This window comes from Manacus candei, unplaced genomic scaffold (genome assembly GCF_025592945.1).
Source record: "Manacus candei isolate 608988 ecotype Guabito, Panama unplaced genomic scaffold, ASM2559294v1 h1tg000009l, whole genome shotgun sequence".
Lineage (NCBI taxonomy): Eukaryota > Metazoa > Chordata > Aves > Passeriformes > Pipridae > Manacus > Manacus candei.
Window position 1 is genome coordinate 6,600,658 of NW_026138057.1, and position 19,885 is coordinate 6,620,542.

A 19,885-nucleotide genomic window follows, 5' to 3' on the forward strand; every position below is an offset into this window, starting at 1 on the left:
AGTGAGATTTTTTTTTAAGTAAGTATTATGTAGTTTCAGTTTGTCATGGTTGGGTTTCAATTTTGTCTAAGTTCTGCAATCTCATTTTGTTACACAGCAAAGGAAAATAATCACAAAGGCTGTTAGATACAGTGGAGTAAACTTTATTACATGTGGAACATAATCATAAGTGGAATTACAGATGACTTGAGTCATAGTGAAATGAAGTGCTTAAAAGATATTTGCTGTGAGAGCTTTTCATTGAAAGGTCTTGTATACAAAAATGGCAAAGATAAACTCTTTGTATCTCCATAACTGTACTAGAGCTAGTTGTAAAATGAAAGCTATGAAGTTTTTGTTTGTTGCTATCTGTATGTCGTGAAAGAGCCAAGTGGTTTCTAAAACATATAGTCACAAACTGATTATAAAATTCCTGAGGGGACTCTGATGGGACTATCATAACTTAACAGTGGAACGATGAGTCACTGCAGTAGGAATTCATGTAATAATCTTTTCCAGTATTTATAGGACCAGGAGGATAAAATGTCATTTAATTTTATTTGATTAAAAACTACTAGGCAAGAGAGAAAGAGGAAGGAAAAATGAAGCATCTTTTATTTCAGGCGTGAAAGATGAATGGAATGTATAAGAAGCATATTATGAAGCAGTATATTACAGTGATTAATTTAAAATCTGATCAATGCTCCAAAATGGTTGTGTTAATAACAGAATTATTTTATTTGATAACTTGAAGTGATATTTATTTATTTTTTTTTAGGTTCTAGATGCAAAGTGTGGCTTTTGAGTGGAAAATCTAGAGTATGAGGCATCTGTAGGAGTTCTTGCTTGTGCCTTTAGGTATATGTATCAATGCAGTTCAAAGATTACCCATGGAAGGTCTTTACCTTAAAAAGTTATGACAGAATGCACTTAATGTAGCCTTAATTAGGTTTTCCAGGACACCAATTCCATTAGTTCTGGTGAGGCAGTATTTGATGTGGGTTGAATCAGAACTGTATCCTCTTGTATTCGGTGCTCCCGGGTTAAAGATCACGTTACAGTTGTCTGCTGTTCCTTAAAGGTTGTGTTGGTTCTTTCAGGAAGGGCAGTGGAATTCAGGAGCATGTGTTCAGTCACAGTAAATGCTTGCATGGGTTCTTAACTAAAGCTTTTCAATGCTCTCACAGTATTGAGAGCTTGTCATTATGTCATGGTACAATAACCCCTACCGTTTCTCTTCTCTCCTTTGCATTGCTAGTATTTATCTGTGGTTTATTTACAAGATCATCTGTATGGCTTATTAACATTCAGCATGTATAAGGGGTTTATCAATCTTAAAGTTTATCACAGTTAAAATGAATGACAGCAGAAGCAGATGTCTGTGAGCAAAGGTGAAACTATTAAGCAAAATATAAGTATTCTTGAACAAGCTATAAGATCTTCAAAAACTCATCTAAAAAACGAGGCAATAATAAATATTGCTTAAATAAGTAAAATTGTCTGGAGATTTGGCCAAAAAGGTTTTTTTTCATATTCTACTGTTCAAACTTGATGAAACACTTGAAAGTGTGGTGGGAGAAGGGTACAATACTTTCTAAGCATGACCAAAAAGGAGTTAGATGTTTAGAAAACGTATAGTCATGCAACAAATAGGCAAATTGCTAAACTTATTAGTGGGGAAAGACTATTTTCTGGAAATTCATGTTACTAGTGAGTTTAAGTGGAATAAAAATATTTTTCCCAATTTTTTTCTTTTTAAAAGAAAATATAGCCACTTATAGGGCATTTCCTACGCCTTCCTTGACTCTTGCTGCCAGCACTGTAGGTCTCTTTTAGGAAAGGCAATGTTGAGGTTTTTGAAAATTTTAATGCTAGATTTCTAGCTGTGATATTGAATAAGAACATTTTTTTTAAAACAAAACAACCAAACCCAGTCGTGAAGACGTGACTCATGCTGATTAAACTTTTTTTGTTTTCAAGAGGAATTATGATGTAATTTAGATTGGTTTTGATTGTTATGTGTTGCTGCAGAATAAGTGCAATCCTAAATGACACTTGGGACTGTTGTGACTAAGTTTTTTGAGTGCATTTCTGAGTGGGTTAATCCTATGCAAGGAATAAAAAGGTGGTTTTAATTTTCTGTTGTTCCTTCACATTTTTCTAAAGGGATTTTTCTAAATGGATTTCTCTACAGAACTAGAAGATAAAAGTAGAAAGGTCTGTTTATTGCTTATGTACATTACTTCTGGTAAGGATTAAATGGAAATAATTTGAGTGGAAATCAAAGATATCAGGTATATCTTACAAATTTTAAAAGCAATTTAAGAGGATTTGTATATTTTCTAGACTTCATGTTCATTTTTGCAATTTTCTAAGCTAAATGAAGATTTAACAATTACATTTTTATATTAGTAATTTTAATTAAAGGGAGATAATAAAAAATTAGCTAATTGGTTTAATATCCCACTCAGTAGCCAGTATTGGATTTTTATGGGCTTAGTAGAAGTAACAGTACAGTACAGATTGGACCCTCTGCCATAAGAGACCTTCTCTGAATCTTCTCAACAGTGACACGTGAGAACTTACAGAGAAAATGCTTGGAATTTTTAACATATTGCAAGTATTTTCAAAATGTAGCTAAATTCTTATGGTTAGTTGTGTTAAAGAAACAACCACACTTTTCTGACTGTTTCAGTTTTGTGCTTGTAAATTGGTTTCAGTGAGTATACTTTTGTTTTTGTTATGGCAGAAGATAAATCAGAATGCTTAAATAGATCGGTGGGAGCATTTATACAGTGTGGGTGTTCTGTTCTCTGTAACATAGTTTTGTTTTATACATACCACTTACAAAAAAATTCTGTGTCAGTACTTTATTTTTTTTCATACAAATGGTACCATTTAATATTGGGTGATCACCCAACTAAATTTTATTTCCTCCATGAACTTTGTAAAATATTATAGGAGAGATTTGTTTCTAGAGCATCAGCTTAGGAAACATGATGACAGAACACAAAAAAATTAAATAATACAGCCTAAAGAACTTAAAAGATCATAAATTGCACCAACTTTTAGGAACAGTAGTGTTATATTATTATTCTCTTAAGTATTCAGCTTTATTATTATGGAATTTCCATAAATAAGCCTTTATTTATGTTTTCTAAAAACTATTTCTGAAAAAGTATTTGTGTCTTTCTTCATTGCCTTTGAATTTCTGTTCTGTTCCAAAGGGATTTTGTGGTTGAATCTTAATTCTTTCAAGAGATAAGTTAGAAAATTTCCCTTAAAAGGTGCTTACCCTTGTGGTGTGTAATCTTTGTAAATAAGTTTAGTTGGCATCAATTTCTGTTTAATATGATTGTGGCTGATAAGTGATCTTCAAAACTGTTTCACATAAAAAATAATTTCAGAAGTGGGAAGAAAGGCCTGCAGGTACTAATATCGAAATATATGGTGAATTTGTTGTTCTAGTTTAGCTTGTGTGTAGTCTGAGTTTCCCCCCAGTCAACAGAGGTCAGTTCAATCAACTGAGAGGAAAGAGTTATGGGAATTCCAGGGTGCAGAAACTAAGTCACATTTCTACTTCGGTTTAGATACATTGCCATAAAAACAGTAACATCAGAAAACACCTGCAAAGAGCACAGGAGCAGGCAATTCCCAAGTATTGGAACTCAAGCAGACAAGGCAGAAGGCCAACTTGGCTGAACAGGAATCTTCTCTTGGAGATAAGGCAAAAAAAGGAAGGTGTATGCCCAGTAGAAGCAAGATCAAGTGACATGGGAAGAATACAGAGATGCTGCTTGCCACTGTAGGGAGAAAATTCATGCAGCCAAAGCTCAACTGGAGTTGAACCTGGACAGAAATGTGAGGGACAGTAAAAACAGTTTTTTCAAAAACATTAATGGCAATAGGCAGTAGAGAAATATCATCATCCTGTTGAGGATGAGGATGGTTACCTCAAAAACATGGGCAGAGACAAGGCAGAGGTGTTTAAGGCTTTCTTTCCCTCTGTCTTCAACATGGATCATGAACCAAAGGGGACTCAGTGCCCTCAGCTGGAGGACCATGACTGTGGGAATGATCAACTCCCAGTAGACCCTGAAATTGTGCAGGATCTGCTGCTCCAGCTGGATCCCTACAAACCTGTGAAGCCTGATGGGATTCATCCAAGAATCCTCAAAAAGCTGGCTCATGTCACAGTAAAACCTCTCCCGATGATTTTTGAGTGGTCTTGGGAGTCTGGAGGGGAATCCCAGCTGACTGGAAGCTGGGGAATGTTGTCCCAGTTTTCAAGAGGGCAAGAAGGAGGACCCCAGAAACTACAGACTCATTTCAGTGCCTGGTAAAGTTATGGAGAAGGTTATTCTGGGGAGTATTGAAAAACACCTGATGACACAGTCATTGGTCACAGCCAGCAAGGCTTCTTGAGAGGAAAGTCTTGCTTCTCAAACCTGATTTCCTTTCACGACAAGGTAACCCACCTAGTTGATCAAGGGAAGCCAGTTGATGGAATCTTTTTGGATTTCAGTAAAGCTTTCAATATTGTCTCTCATAGGATCCTTTTGGACAAAATGTCCAGCACACAGCAAAGCCCAGTGTTACTCAGTTGGTGCTGAATTTGTACCTACATATGTTTTAGACTACATTCAGAGTTCCTTGAAAGTGTTGTCAGTTTTAGTCTAGAAGACTGGAGAGAGTGGCTGTGTTTGCCTGGTATTACTAAAAATCTTCTAGTCTTAGTTTCTGTAAAGAAAAAAAACAGGCCTGGTATATATTCATAGGCAGTAAGTATTCCTCAGAAGCAAGGAAATATTTATTGCTTATCAAAAGGTATAACTCCAGCCCACAGAGTATGTCACATCAGCAGTTGAAGTGGGATTGCTGTTAAGGTGGGTTTTCCTGTGCTATTCTGCATCTAATTAACATTAACATGTTATGATGGTAGAGAAGATATATCAGGACTGAGCATCAGTGTATATTAATAACCTAAATGCATAGCTAAATACAAAGCACAGTGAACCCCAAATCTATGGTACTGTCTTGAAAGCTTCCATTTTCTAGGCTACTTAGATTAGTGCCAGTCAGGATAATATATGTGCCACCACACTTTGATCTCTGGTATAAAACTATGATAGTGTCATTTTTTTAATTGCTACACAATGCATCAGCCGTCCTTTTAGACATGTTCTTACAAAATAAATGGTGCAATTACTGCCTATAATCCCATATCCTGTACATCTTTGTATCCATCCAGTAAGTGGCTTTCCTTTGAACACACAATAAAAAGAAATGGGAACAGTAGGAAGCTGCAGTTGGTTGTCCCAAATGACTGACCTTTTGTTCTGGAAGGACTGCTAGGAGGGAGTTCACAACCCCTGAAAAGGTTACTCTGACGTGGTTGCAATTCTGCACAAAACACAAAAATTTATTTCCAGAAAGGCATTGGTATGTTTTCCTCCAGTACATAAGGGAGATTAGCAAAAGGAGCTTTAAATCAACAGTCAGTTTATCCCTGCTCTGAGGTAAAGGTGGTGTCTTCTTCACCCCACAGCGTTTCCTCGATATGACGTTTGGAGCCGGAGGTCACACGACAGCTCTTCTGGAGAGAGCCAACGACATCACTGTGTATGCCCTGGACAGGGACCCCACAGCTTACAGGATAGCTCAGCAGCTCTCGGAATCCTACCCGTAAGTTGTCTTCTCCTCTCTGAAATATGGTTGGGATAAGGTTGATACTTTGGTATTTTATACAGAATTTAATATATTTTTATAGTTTTTAATGGCTTGCTGTAGAATAGCATTGTATGCTGCGTGTACCCTGTTAAGTAGGAGATATTTGCATGCAGATTTTTGGAGTTAAATGCATATTCAGTACTCTTAATTCTGAGCATGCATCAAGTAGCCAATTTTACGGTTAAAAATGGATTTAAAAAAGATTTGTGGGTTCCGTTTGCCTTGAGATGGTTCTGATGGCAGAATGGTACAAAAACATATCTTTGTGGTAAATATTTCACAAAACATCAATGGAATAATAGAATTTAAATAATGAGGTCATTTAAATATGGCTTATGAATATTTTAATTAACCCCCCCAAAATAATTGTAATTCAGTATTAGGTTTGCTAAGTATTTTGCCACTGGCTTCAGAAACTACTGAACAATTTAATAAGGTACTATTTCTGTGTATAGCTTATGTTTCATTTTTCTTTTTAAATAGAGTGCTGAATTTGCTAAATGAACAATTGCTAAATGCAATTTTTTAGTTATGCAAAGTTCTTGTTCCTTTATTTTGTTCAAGAAAGAGCCCAGTCAGAGCATCATTGCATTCATGCAAAAGTGTGCATTGTAGAGTTGAATATGAGCTTTTCAGAAAGTGATATTTTTCAGATTTGACCAAGAAGTAAGAGTATGTAGATACAAAACTAAATCATATGAAATAATTAAGACTTAAGACGTTTAGGTCAAGGAACAAGGAGAGGACGCCCACTGTCAGATTGAAAACATTGGAGTATTTATTTCAAAATAGCTTTTACATGAGGAAAAACAAATATTTCCAAGAAGAAGAATACTGGAAGAGATGGCTGAAGAAACACTTGTTTGTTCAGTGAAATTTTCCCACATAAAAAGGAGTTCTAAGTCAGCAGTAATATTAAGCAATGCAGAAGGTATTCCTCATCTTTTCTAAGATAAAAGGCTGAATTTTACATTCCTTTCTTCAATGTCTTTAACAGAGGTCCAGTGGGAGAAATGCAAACATGTGACAAGACAGCATGGCTCAGTTTCTAGTCATCTCACTCTGTAAAAACACTTCAATATATTTCTTTTAATTCTCAGTTCTTTGTGGGTTGAAGTGACATGCAGTATAAACTTACAAATTTGTGGAATTCCTCTCAACTGTTATTTCTTCAGAGAATGCTCTTTTTGAAAGAATACTGTGGAGAATATTGTCAAGGAAAGTCCGTTTTCTTTTAATCTAGGTCTGCAAACACATTCTACCAAATGTCATGGGAGTTGTAAAATCTTCTGTTCTTTGTGTCATAGAAAAAACCCAGTCTTTTAGAAACATACACACAACATAAGACAACAATGTGCAGTCTCTGACTCAATATGTGTTTATCTGTAAAGCATCCTATGAAAACCTGGATGCGAAAAAAGTTTATTTTTCAGATGTATTTTACAGGTGTTGGATGCTGTTCTGCCAATGATTGACATTGTTAATTTTCTTCTTGCTTAAATTTGTGAAAGGGTGAACTTTAATTTAATATAATATTATAGTTGATGTAACTTATTGTGGTTTATTAGACAAAGGAGGTCTCCTAGTTCTTATTTTTGTTTGTAAAACTCTGGTTCTTGGACTCCAGACATGTTGTTGTCCACCTGTAGAGATTCAAGTTATCCTTAGAATGAAGTGGATTCTTAAATAGCATAGTGTTGTTGATGAAGAGTCTTGATCACTGAAAGATGACTGCATGCCACCTGAATACATATTGTAAGATACAGCAGTGCTCTTATTTGCTCTGGTGTTTTCCCTCATTTTCTGTCTGTCTTATTAGAAAGAACAGGTAGATCCTTTTCCAGAAGGTAAATATATCTTTTTTCATAATAGTTTGTGTTGAAAATTAAGATAAAAGAATGTTCATGTATTAGCACATGTATGGTATATGTGCTAATTATTAATCTGCTATCCCTGGGAAGTCAGTTGCAAGGGGAAAGGAGGAGGTATAAGTATATAATTTATAAATAACAGGTAAAGTTAGTGTTTGATTACAAATCAGTTGGGTATAAGGGGTTGACCTATGAGATTTGGAGCTTTTATAAATGGATTTTTTTTTTTCAATATTCATTAAAAGATGGTTGATCTAATATTATGGGATTTTAGTGTCTATTTTCTGCCCTGTGTTAGAAATAAACCTCGTATCGGTTCAGTTCAAGTCTGTGTGGGCATCAAAAGCTCAGGGAATTCATCCAGTTGACATCTGTATCTGGTCAGGTCCATTCTCAGATTAAGTAGTTCCTTGGTTCACCAGGGAGCCACAGAAACAGTTGTGCTAGCTTAAAAAAGGCAATGGTAGCATGCAGATGCAATCTAAGGGTGATGTAGGACTGTCCCTTCTGTAAGAAGCACAACTGTAGATGTATCTGACTGAATAACTACAGCACAGAAGTATAAACCTCCTTCATTGTTTTTCTGCTCTAGACTATTTTTTTCACCTCTTTTGTTTAATACTGCTGTTTTGGCAGAGGTTTTTTGACTTGCTGAAGTGCTTCCCTTCCTTCAGAGGTGACAGCACAGGGTGGAGGAAGAGGCTATTATGTAACTGTAACCAGCAAAATCTGATTCCCAGTGTCTCAAACTCTGAATGCAATGGGCACATTGAAAGTCATACCTCAATTGAATTTTCTGTTACCTTTTTTTTTCTACTTAAAACAGAATATTGCATGTGTTAACTGAGGATGTTAATAAATTCCAGCACATCAGCTACAGGACGGATCTTGAGTCTTGCACTAGTTTTTGCAGTAGTTTAGGCTGGACATTAGGAAGAAGTTCTTCACAGAGAGAGTGATTGGGCATTGGAATGGGCTCCCCAGGGAGCTGCTGGAGCCAAAGTCCCTGGAGGTGTTTAAGAAAATATTGGTCTTAATGCCATGGTCTAATTGACATGGTAGTGTTGGGTCATAGGGAAGTGTTGGGACTGACTGATCTCAGAGGACTTTTCCAACTGAGTTGCTTCTCTGATTCTGTGATATTGGCTAGGCAGATTTAACACCCATAAATCCATGAGTCCTGATGGGATCCAACCACCGGTGCTGAGGGAGCTGGCAAATGTTCTTGCTGTGCCACTCTCCATGGTCTTTGAAAAATCATGGAGAACAGCAGAGGTGCCCAATGATTGCAGGAAGGCCAATGTTACTCCCATCTTCAAAAAGGGCAAGAAGGAGCACCTGGGAAACTACCAACCACTCAACCTCACCTCCATCCCGGGAAAGGTGGTGGAACACATCATTCTGAAGGTCATCACAAAGAAGGAAGGTCTACAGGAGTGATTGGTCCAGCTGGACTAATCGATGCTGGAATAGTCAACATGGATTCACCAAGGGGAAATCATGCTTGACCTGCCTTTTATGATGGCATGGTACGATGGTACGAGAGCATTGGATGTTATCTACCTTGAGTTCAGCAAGGCTTTTGGCACTGTCTCCCATAACATCCTCAAAGATCAGCTCAGGAAATGTGGGTTAGGTGAATGGACAGTGAGGTGGATCAAGAACTGGCTGAATGGCAGAGCTCAGAGGGCCGTGATCAGCGGAGTAGAATCCAGCTGGAGGCCTGCAGTCAGTGGTGTTCCCCAGGGATCAATCCTGGGTCCAGCCTTGTTCAGCTTGTTCATCAAGGCCCTGGATGAAGGGACAGAATGCACCCTGAGCAAGTTTGCTGATGATACAAAACTGGGGGGAGTGGCTGATACACCTGAAGGCTCTGCTCCCTTTTGGGGGGGACCTCGATAGGCTGGAGAGTTGGGCAGAGAAAACCTTGATGAGGTTCAACCAAGGCAAGTGTAGGGTCGTGCACTTGGGGAGGAATAACCCCAAGTACCAGTAGAGGTTGGGGGCTGAGCCAGTTGAGAGCAGCTCTGCTGAGAAGACCATGGGATGTTGGTGGGTGACAAGCTGACTGTGAGCTGGCAGTGTGCCCTTGTGGCCAGCAGGGCCAGTGGTACCCCGGGCTGCATTGGGAAGAGTGTGACCAGCAGGCTGAGGGAGGGGATCCTCCTCCTCTACTCATTCCTAGGTAGGCCACATCTGGAGTGTTGTGTTAGTTCTTGTGTCCACAGTTCAAGAAAGACAAGGAGCTACTGGAGAGGATCCAGTAGAAGCCACAAAGATGATAAGGAGTCTGAAGCATCTCTCTTACAAGGACAAAATGCAGGATATCGACCTGAGGGGATCTCATCAACACATACAAGTATCTCAAAGGCAGTTGTCTAGAGGATGATTCCAGACTCTTTTCAGTGGTGCCCAGAGACAGGACAAGGTGCAATGGCCATAAACTAAAACACAGAAAGTTCCACCTCAACATCCGTGAAGAATTCCTTTCCGTTGAGGGTGGCAGAGCACTGGGAGAGGCTGCCCAGGGAGGTCGTGGAGTCTCCCCCTCTGGAGACTTTCAAACCCCACCTGGACACATTCTTGGTTAACCTGTTCAGGTGACCCTGCCTTGGCAGGGAGCTGGACTGAATGATCTCCAGAGGTCCCTTCCAACCCTAACGGTTCTATGTTTGTGAAATATGGCCATAGATAGTGCTGCAAGAGGAGATAAGTGTGGCTAAATTGGGGGATTTTTCTATATTCAGAATTTATAAATGAAGTCCTCCTTGTACTTAGGTGAAAGATGGGTGGAGTAATAAGTCAGAATGAAAACTCAGGAAAAACACTTTTGATGTTTGTATTTTAAATGTGTCTCTTTGCTTTTTGATAACAATTTTGTCAGAACTAAAATCTGGAAAGAGCAGAGTTCCCACTGCAATTCTTGCATTCATTTAGTGTCTCTGTTTATTATTTTTATTCTTTAAAATATGTAGTGCTGCTTTAATAAGGAGAAAATGGGTCAGGGTCTGTTAGATATTCAGTGTGTGGGTGGGAATCCTTTGACGTACTTTCTGGGGAAGCCTCTAACTTGGGAATTGCTGATGAGAATTCAGGAGAACAAGATAAAATTCAGTCAGGGGCAATATACATTACAAGTAAACCCTTTCACGCCCACTGAAAGGGAGAGGTTAGAGAGGTGGCTGAAATCTGGCAATTAACCAATATCATTGAAAGCTTCCAAGTATGAGAAACTCATGCAAAGCCTACGTAGAGGAGAAAATATGTGCTTTGTAATTCTGTGAGCAGAATAAGAAATTGTACCCCCAAAGTATGGAAAAATGGCATAAAAATTCCTTATACAATTTGACTATCATCTTATTGTAGTTCTAAAGTGATTTTGAGGTGTGAGGGCACTTGTGGATTTTACTTTCAGGGTTACACTAAGTTTGCAGAAAAAGTGAGATAGAAACATCAGCTGTGCATTGTATGCTCTGGGGAAAATAGAATTTATTTTTGGTTCTAGGGAAAACAGAACTTCTTTTTCTTTTTTTCAGTTGCAATAAGCTTATTTTAAGTGCTTATGAATTGTAGCTGAGTATTATATATTGGTGCTTCCTGTTGCTATATGTTATTTTTACAAGCTAGTATTTAACTTTTGACTGTATTGCATAAGGGATACAATTAATGTGCAGTCAGGGCATATTCATTATAATGGTGCCTTGACTATATATAAATATACTTAATTGGTTACCTATAGGGTTATTTCTTTCTAAAGAATTCTCCATATATGTCAACATCTGGCTGCCTCTCAAATGCAAGCAACAAAGGTAAGTGTTAAACCTTAAATATGAGGTGGAAAAATTCAATTGAGAGCGGTAAAAAGACCTTCAAATGCCATTATATTAAAATATTGCTCTTCTGTCATGTATTTTGTTTCCCAAAGGATTTATTTGGGTAACACCCCCAAATATGTTTCCATATAAAAGCATAAGGAATAAAAGTTCTTTCTCTTGTTGCTGAAGTCCCAGCTGTGCAAGTTTCAGAATGACTGGAAACCTTTTCTTGCTTTTATACATACAGCGTGATCCTTGAGTACGCTGGGTTCCTGGTCTAAATTTGGGCCAAATTCAAAATTACCCTGACATAGAAAACAAATACAAGAGTTTACTTTTAACAATTGGTTCTATTCCCTTTTTAGTTTTTACATTGCTTGATATCTTGTCCCTTTAGTGCTTTGTTAAAACCTTGTGAACTTCTGAGGGAATGGCTGTGGCTGTCATTTACCTGGACTTTAGTAAAGCCTTTTAACACTGTTTCCCACAGCATTCTCTTGAAGAAACTGGCTGGTCATGGCTTGGATGGGTATATTCTTTGCTGGGTGAAAACTGGCTGGATGACTGGGACTAGAGAGTGGTGGTGAATGGAGTTACACCAGTCAATGCCTGGTCACGAGTGGTTTTCCCCAGGGCTCAGTATTTGGCCCTGTTTAATATCTTTATTGAGGATCTGGACAAGAAGATTGAGTGTAGGTGCAGTCAATTTGCAGACAACACCGAGCTGGGTGGGAGTGTTGGTCTGCTGAAGGGTGGGAAGGCTTTACAGAGGGATCTGGAAAGGCTGGATCAATGGGCCAAGGCCAACTGTATGAGGGTCAGAAAAACACAGTGCACTTGGGTCACAACAACCCCCTGCAGTGCTACAGCTTGGGAGCAGAGTGGCTGCAAAGTGGCCCAGTGGAAAAGGGCCTGGGGGTGCTGCATGGCCAGGTGGCCAGGAAGGCCAGTGGAATCCTGGCATGTATCAGGAATAGTGTGGCCAGCAGGGCCAGGGAAGTGATTGTCCCCCTGGACTTGGCACTGATGAGGCCACACCATTGATTGGGTTCGGGCCCCTCACTGCAAGAAACATACTGGTGTGATGAATCGTGTCCAGAGAAGGGCAGTGGAGCTGGGAAGGGACTGGAGCACAAAGTCTTACAAGGAGCTGCTGAGGGAGTTGGGGGTGTTTGGCCTGAAGAAGAGGAGATTTAGGGGAGACCTTCCTGCTCTCTACAACTACCTGAAAGGAGGTTGTAGCCAGATAAGCGTCGATCTCTTCTCCCAGGTAACAAGTGATAGGACAAGGCCTCACATTTCACCAGGGAAGGTTTTGGTTGGATATTAGGAAAAATTTCTTCATGGAAGAGCTGTCAAGCACTGAAATAGGCTGCCTAGGGAAGTGGTGGAGTCACCATCCTTAGAGGGATTCGTAAGCTGTGTAAATGTGGCACTTAGGGATGTGGTTTAGTGGTGGACTTGGCAGTGCTGAGCTAATGGTGGGACTCGATCTTAGAGGTCTTCTCCAACCTAACTGATTCTGTGATTTGAGTATCAGGCTTCTCTTACATAGCATAATTGTAGAAATTTCACTACCAACATTACATCACTTGAAACTGCAATTAAACAATTTGTATGTGCAATTCCTAATTTTATTTTCATTGCAGACATAACGTGGGCTGCAAAATCTTTGCCTGTTACAGACTGTAGTCTGGTAATTTCAAGTTCAGAAAGGGTTTCTACCACTTTGTTTTGGGATGACTACAGATCATTTTCAATATTAGTAGCTGAGTTTACATTTCATATGCTGGTTACATAATAGAGAAGTCCTCATTTGCACTTGTAAGGACTTAAGAGTACAATTGCCTGTCTCAAACATGGTCAAGGCCGCAGAAGGAACTTGCCATGAGATAAGCTACCACAGTGGAAACTTGAGATAAACACAGAAGGGAGGAATTTATGACAGGAAGGTGCTAATTCCAGGCCTGGTGAAGATGAGATCTGGTTAGCACATCCTGATTAATGCATCCGGACAAAAATTCCCACTGTGGCAAACCATGGGAAAGGAGGCAACTGCCCATGCACGTGTCACCCCAAGTTATGGGACAGGACAGGATGGGATCTGTGACCACCAGTGACCACTGAAGTGACCCCAAGCACATTTCTGGGGCCTTCCACCACTTCCACCATCAGACTGCTCCTGATCAACAGTGTTAAAACTCCCCCCCGGGGGAGGTACCTGGGCATTCCCACCTGAGCCTGGATGCATATTGACCTGTTGAACTCTTTGTTTTATGGGCCTCCCCCACACCCCACAGATCAAGACTTCAGTCATCACTTGGACCAACCAGACATCTGACATGCCACAACCAAGTCTTGTCGCTGGATCCACGAGTGGTGATGTCTTTCCTGTCCACTGTCTATCTTTCCTCTCCACTGTCTACTCTTACCCTTTCTTTCTCTGTCTTTCTTTTCCTTATATATTTTTTTAAGCGACATTTTTATGCTTTTATATTGTTATATTACTATAGATAACAATAACAACCAGAACAGCTACATACCTCCTTTCCATTGCAACCAAATTGTTCTAAAATAAACCCTACATATATATGTATATATATACACACACTGATCATTCAGTGTCATTTCACTCTAATCCACCCCAAGGCCTCTATTAATGAGAACCTCTGTTACCCGTCTCAGTGGTGGGTTCTAACAGCACTGTTTACATCTTGAAGTAGTAAAGTGTGTTTTAAGACCATAGTTATGGCAAAATACTGCCTTCATATACACAATAGCATTAATTCAAGGCATGTGGTTATGTTGACATTCCCACTAAAGCTTTTCTTTAGCAATAGATACACTTGGACAATGATTAAATACTAATGAGTCTATCAAGACTCATTCTATTTACAAGATTCTATTAATCTTTTTAATGTTATATTTATATATTTTATTTTGACAGAATTATCAGATAGTTATATTATTAAAATTATTTTCAATTTCATACCATAAAACTGGACTTTTGTCTTTGTTTTCATACATAACATCCCATATGTCACTATTAGATTTAATATAATTTCCAGTCAAATGAGTCAGGGTTACAACTTACTGATTGAGGAAAACAAAGTGCTATAATTTTGATCTGAGTAGTCTTGAAGAAGCTGAATCATCATATTATTTTAGTGGGAAAACCTTAGAAGAAATTTTGGTCAATTTGAAGCTCTGAAGGAAGGTCTGTAAGCATTAGGTTTAAAATAATGAACTGTTTTATGTCCATGCTTTTTTCTGTTGCTGTTACTGAGTCATTTTATATCAAGTGAAATTTAGAGTCTTGCAAATAATTGACGTTTATCAGTTTCGATGGTAGTTTTGGTTTAGGCAGTTTCTCTTCCTGGTTCTGGCCAGGACAGGGTTAATTTCTGCAGTTGCATGGCCTGAGGTTGTTCTATACCACCTCACCTCAGGGGTAGGGGGCAGGGGGTTGGGTCCCTTCCAGTCATGCTGGCCAGCGTTGGGCTCCACGTGATGAGCACTCAACGTGCGAATCGTTCACCTCTCTTGTACACTCTGTTATAATATTGTTACTTTTACTGTTTGTTTTCTTATTTCATTCCCCACAGGGGGAGAGGGAGGTGGAAGGAGGAGGGAGCGAGCGGCGTGTGGTTTGGAGTGTTTCAGTGGGAATGGTAAATTGGGGAATACCACTGCTAAACCATGACGCAATGCCAAAGCCATTCCCATTGGAAGGGATCTTAGGATGTCATCTAGTCCAGCCTCATCCTTCAGGCAGTCAGTATGGTCTGAATCATCTTAGACATCTTTAGGCAAGGGAAGTATAGGCCAAGCAGCTTAATTACTTTCTAGCCTGAGAAGCTACAGCTTTTAGACCACAGATGTTGACCAAGAAACATTCAATGGAATGTTTGTTTTCTTCCATCGCAGCTTTTATCAGTGTTTCTAGGAATACTGTAAAATGCTAATTGTACTTACAGAATTAGAGGACTTGTTGAAGTTGATGGAGAGGGATAAGAAGCTTCTGAAATAATTTAAAACAGACAAAACTCCTCTAGGTATTGGTTAAGGTCACGGAGCTGAATGTGGGTGATTTGAATACTTTTTCAGTATAAATGTCCAGATCCTTAATTTATTTTTAGGGATGTTATATATACCTGTTAGCTCAACTTCATAGAATGCAATGCTAAGTGTTACTTTAATCAGCAGTAGTTTCAGACGTGTTCTTCTTGTTCTTTTTTTAATTCATCTATATCAGTGTGGTATAAAAGCACTCAGAATATCTTTAAAGTTTAATGTTGTAGCTCTTAAACTCAGAGTGTTTCTGAGGACAGTTCTGTGATGCTTAATTTGGGTTGTAGGTTTGTTTTTCTCTAAAAAGAAAAAATTTCTTAACCCCCCCCCCAAAGTAAATGATTACAAAGCTGAAATATTCTTTGAACTTCTATGATCCATAAAGGAGACATCAACTTTTTCTTTCAGTCACTTTTCCATCTTCTTGTTTTTGATGACAAAGTTTCTTACAGGTGTTTAGATGACTTGAAGACTTTTATATTACTTTTAGAACCACTTCATTACTAAAATACATGTAAAAGATTCCTTGTTGAACTTAAATTCTAATTAAGAACATTTAAAAATGTATGTTTCAATAATACTTAGAAATACCTTTATAAACATTTAAAGCAATTTTTTCGTAGCCAAACAATTGAGTTCTGGGCATATTTTCATACAATAACAAGCCAGTTTGGTGTTTATAAAAATAATCAGTGTTTTAAAGGAAACTGATACAGGACTGCTTTAATTTTTTTAAAAAAATTTAGTTTTCCGTAATAGCAAAACTCCTTCATGATGAGAAGAAGGAGGGAAAGAGAACATAGGTTTTATTCAGAAGGTTTTTGCACCTGGTAGCTGGTTGTCTACAGATATTTTAGTTCTAATGAAAAGATGGTATCTTCACATTCTTCAGCAGCATTTTGTATTTTATTTTGTTTGTCAAGAGCTGTATATTTAGCTTGTATATTTGCTCACATTTACAGTAGGAGGTGTTGAGGCACTCTGTGCAAATCAAGAGGACATCAACTGTGTTGAAATACTCCATAGTATCAAACAATACAGGCAAAAGTTTATTTCATCAGTAGATAGATTATAATTTTTGAGAGCAGAAAATACCAGCATTTTCCTGTGAAGGTGGAAATGTATTGACAAAAAGGTACTTGTCACTTGCTAAGAGAAGGTCAAGACTGTTGGTATTTAAGCTAAAAATATAATTTACTAAGTAGCTAAATCAAGCAAAAAAAGAGCTGATAGCCTCTGATTCATGATTTCATTTCTCCTACAGTGATAAAAAGGAAAACAGGTAACTAAATGAAAATATTTATAAATACCTTCTATCAATACTTTCTATCAGTATTGAACTTCAAACTTAACTATGAAATACGCAAATGTATAGAGAAGTTCAGATTATTTTTTCTGATTGAGTCATTGTACTTCAAATAGTGTTATTCTTAGATGCGTTAGGGTTGTACATATAAGTGACATAGATCATAAAAATGAATTACTTTGAGTTTGACTACATAATTCTATTTTTTTTCCTGTCATAATAATAAACATCATTTGCATTTTAATTTCATTTTGGTCTTTGTGACTCAGCTGTACCAAGTGTTGTACAGAGTATTGAAAGAACTGAAAGTAAAATCAGGCAGTTAATTGCTGGCTTTGTATTTGGATGCCTGAAAAATACATCAAGCAGCAAAGATTTGTATAGAGAGATTTTCGGATTTTCTGTATAAAACATCAGTGCAGAAAACATGTAACTTGGAATGGAAGTTCCCTGTGGCCTTGTTGCTGCTGAATGATGCAGCTGTTTGAGACCAATATTGACTAAGTGGTCTTGACACACACAGATCTCTGAGAAGTAATACAAGAGTCACGTCTCAACAGCAGAAACAATGTGTAATATTGATATTGTTTATACTGTCAGTCTTACTCTGGTCGTGAGAAGTTAGGGGCTGCTGGAACTCCAATTTTTAAATACAAGTCAGAAAAACAACCAAATTCTTCCTGATAATGATATCCAGGTTGACCATTCATCTTCAAGATGATCTGTGCCACCTGTCTGGGTGGGAAAGGAAAGAGGAGGATAAGGAGCACTCCCTTTCTCCAAGCCTTCTCTGGGAAAGCACTTTTTTTTTTTTTTTTTAATTCCTGAAAACTTGTGCCTTTGGCCCTCAAAAACCCCTAGAAATTACTTCATGCAAAACTTGGAGACTAGCTGCTAAAACCTACAACTTTTCTGTGATCAGGAAAGGTTTAATCCTCTGCTGCACTGTCTCTGCCTGCCCTTTCTGAAGACATGTACCACATATTATCTTCTATCAGGTAGTAGTTCATCCTCCATCTCCTTCATGACTACCTGCTGTTCCTAATGAACAGAGTGATTTGCAGCAAAAAACAAGGCAAAAATCTCATCTCAGTATTAGAATGAGTTTTGATCCCTTGCAGTACAGTCTAGACTAAGGTGGAATAATGTGTGACACCCAACACTTAATTGGATTCAACCCATCCCAGTCTGCCTTTGTCAAAAGAAGTGGATGTTAGCACTTGGTGAGGACATTAAGTATCCTTGGTGAGCATATTAAGATATAACCTTCTGGCATTTGGTAATATTTAAGCCAAGAACTGATAATGTATGAAATTATGGTAGTACATTTTCATATTCTAAAAATAAATAATTAAAAATAATCTTCTATAAATAAGTAAAAATGCTGTGTCACAGCAGAATTGAATGTTCGGTTTGTTACTTTTCCAGCTAGCAGGACCAGAAATGTGTGTGCCTTTTGAATAATCAGTGCTGTCACTTGGCTAAACTTTGTGTTACAACAAAGCTCATTTCACTTAGAGTGAATTGACCATCTTGGATACTGCATAAAGGGCAGCTTCTTACTTTCAAGCTAACAAAAATTTGTGTATGTAAGATGAAATTTCTCAGGCAGAGACTTATTGTTCTCAAGGTCAGTCTATTATATATGTCAAAACCTGCAGCTAAGGAAAGACTGAGTAAGAAGGTTAATGCTAGTGTTGTGTTCTTTATCATGGTAATGAGGGGAACACCACAAACAGGTTTATTTTTACAGTATGCTTAAGATAGGATTTTTCTACTGTGGTATATGACTTGTGTAGTGTGAATGATCTTATTTCTGTGTGTTCAGAAAGCACACTGTACCATGGAAAAAATTTAGTTGTCTGAAAATAAAATGCGTAATTAAAATATTCTTCTCTTTTGCCTTCAAAAGAACCCGTTATAAACATTCCAAGAGATTAAAAATAATAGTTAAAATGGCTGTTAATAATAAGATATATGACCAATCATGAAACTGTTGACTAGACTTTAGTCTGGTTTTAATATCTGCTTTATAGTACAAAGTAGATGAGACCTCTCTTGTAATAGAGAATTTCACAGGATGGATCAGGTTGGGAGGGACCACAGTGGGTCCAGTGGTCCAACCTCCCTGCTCAAGCAGGGTAATCCCAGAGCACATGGCACAGGATTGCATCCAGACAGTTCTTGAATATCTCCACTGAGGGAGACCCCACACCCTCTCTGGACAACTTGTTCCAGTGCTCAGTCACTGCACAGGAAAGTTCTTCCTCATATTCAGGTGGAACTTCCTGGGCATCAGTTTCTGCCCATTGCCTCTGATCCTGTTGTTTGGCACCACTGAGCAGAGCCTGGTCCATCCTCTGACACCCTCCCTTCAGATACTTGGATATGCTGATGAGGTCTCCTCTCAGTCATCTCTTCTTGAGGATGAACAGGCCCAACTCTCTCAGCCTTTCCTCATAAGAGAGATGCTCCAGTCCCTTAATCATCTTTGTGGCTCTCCACTGGACCTGCTCAGCAGCTCCAAGTCTCCCTTGTACTGAGGAGCCCAGAGCTGGACACAGGACTCCAGATGTGGCCTCAGCAGGGCTGAGCAGAGGGGCAGGATCACCTCCCTGCTGGCAATGCTCTTCCTCACGGACCCAGGATACCTTTGGCCTTGGCCACAAGGGCACTGCTGGCTCATGGACAGCTTGTTATCCACCAGGACCCCCAGGTCCTTCTCCACAGAGCTGCTTCCCAGCAGGTCAGCCCCCAGCCTGTACTAGTGCATGGGTTTATTCTTCCCCAGGTGCAGGACCTTGGCTGATTTTGAGAGAGTTCTCTGCCCATCTCTCCAACCTGTCGAGGTCCTTCTGAAGAGCTGCACAGCCCTCTGGGGTATCGGCCACTCCTCCCACCTTTGTGTCCTCAGAAAACTTGCTGAGGGGGCTTCTGCCCCTTCATCCAAGTCACTGATGAGTAAGTTAAACAATTCTGGGACCAGTTGTGGACCTCGGGGGACACTGCTAGTGACAGGCCCTGAGCCACTGCTTGTGACCCTCTGGGATCTGCTGTTCAGCCAGTTCTCACCCCACCTCACTGTCCACTCATTTAGTCCACAATTCCCAAGT

General features: G+C 38.9%; 1 protein-coding gene across 3 annotated transcripts in view; it reads left to right on the forward strand.

Moving 5' to 3' along the window:
- Positions 1-19,885, forward strand: part of METTL15 (methyltransferase like 15) — a 91,958-nt gene that overhangs the window by 31,867 nt on the left and 40,206 nt on the right. For all 3 annotated transcript variants that reach the window (XM_051776821.1, XM_051776819.1, XM_051776820.1), the window contains one exon: positions 5,528-5,664. In XM_051776821.1, coding sequence (XP_051632781.1) covers positions 5,528-5,664 — 137 coding nt within the window. The remainder of the gene's footprint in view (positions 1-5,527; positions 5,665-19,885) is intronic.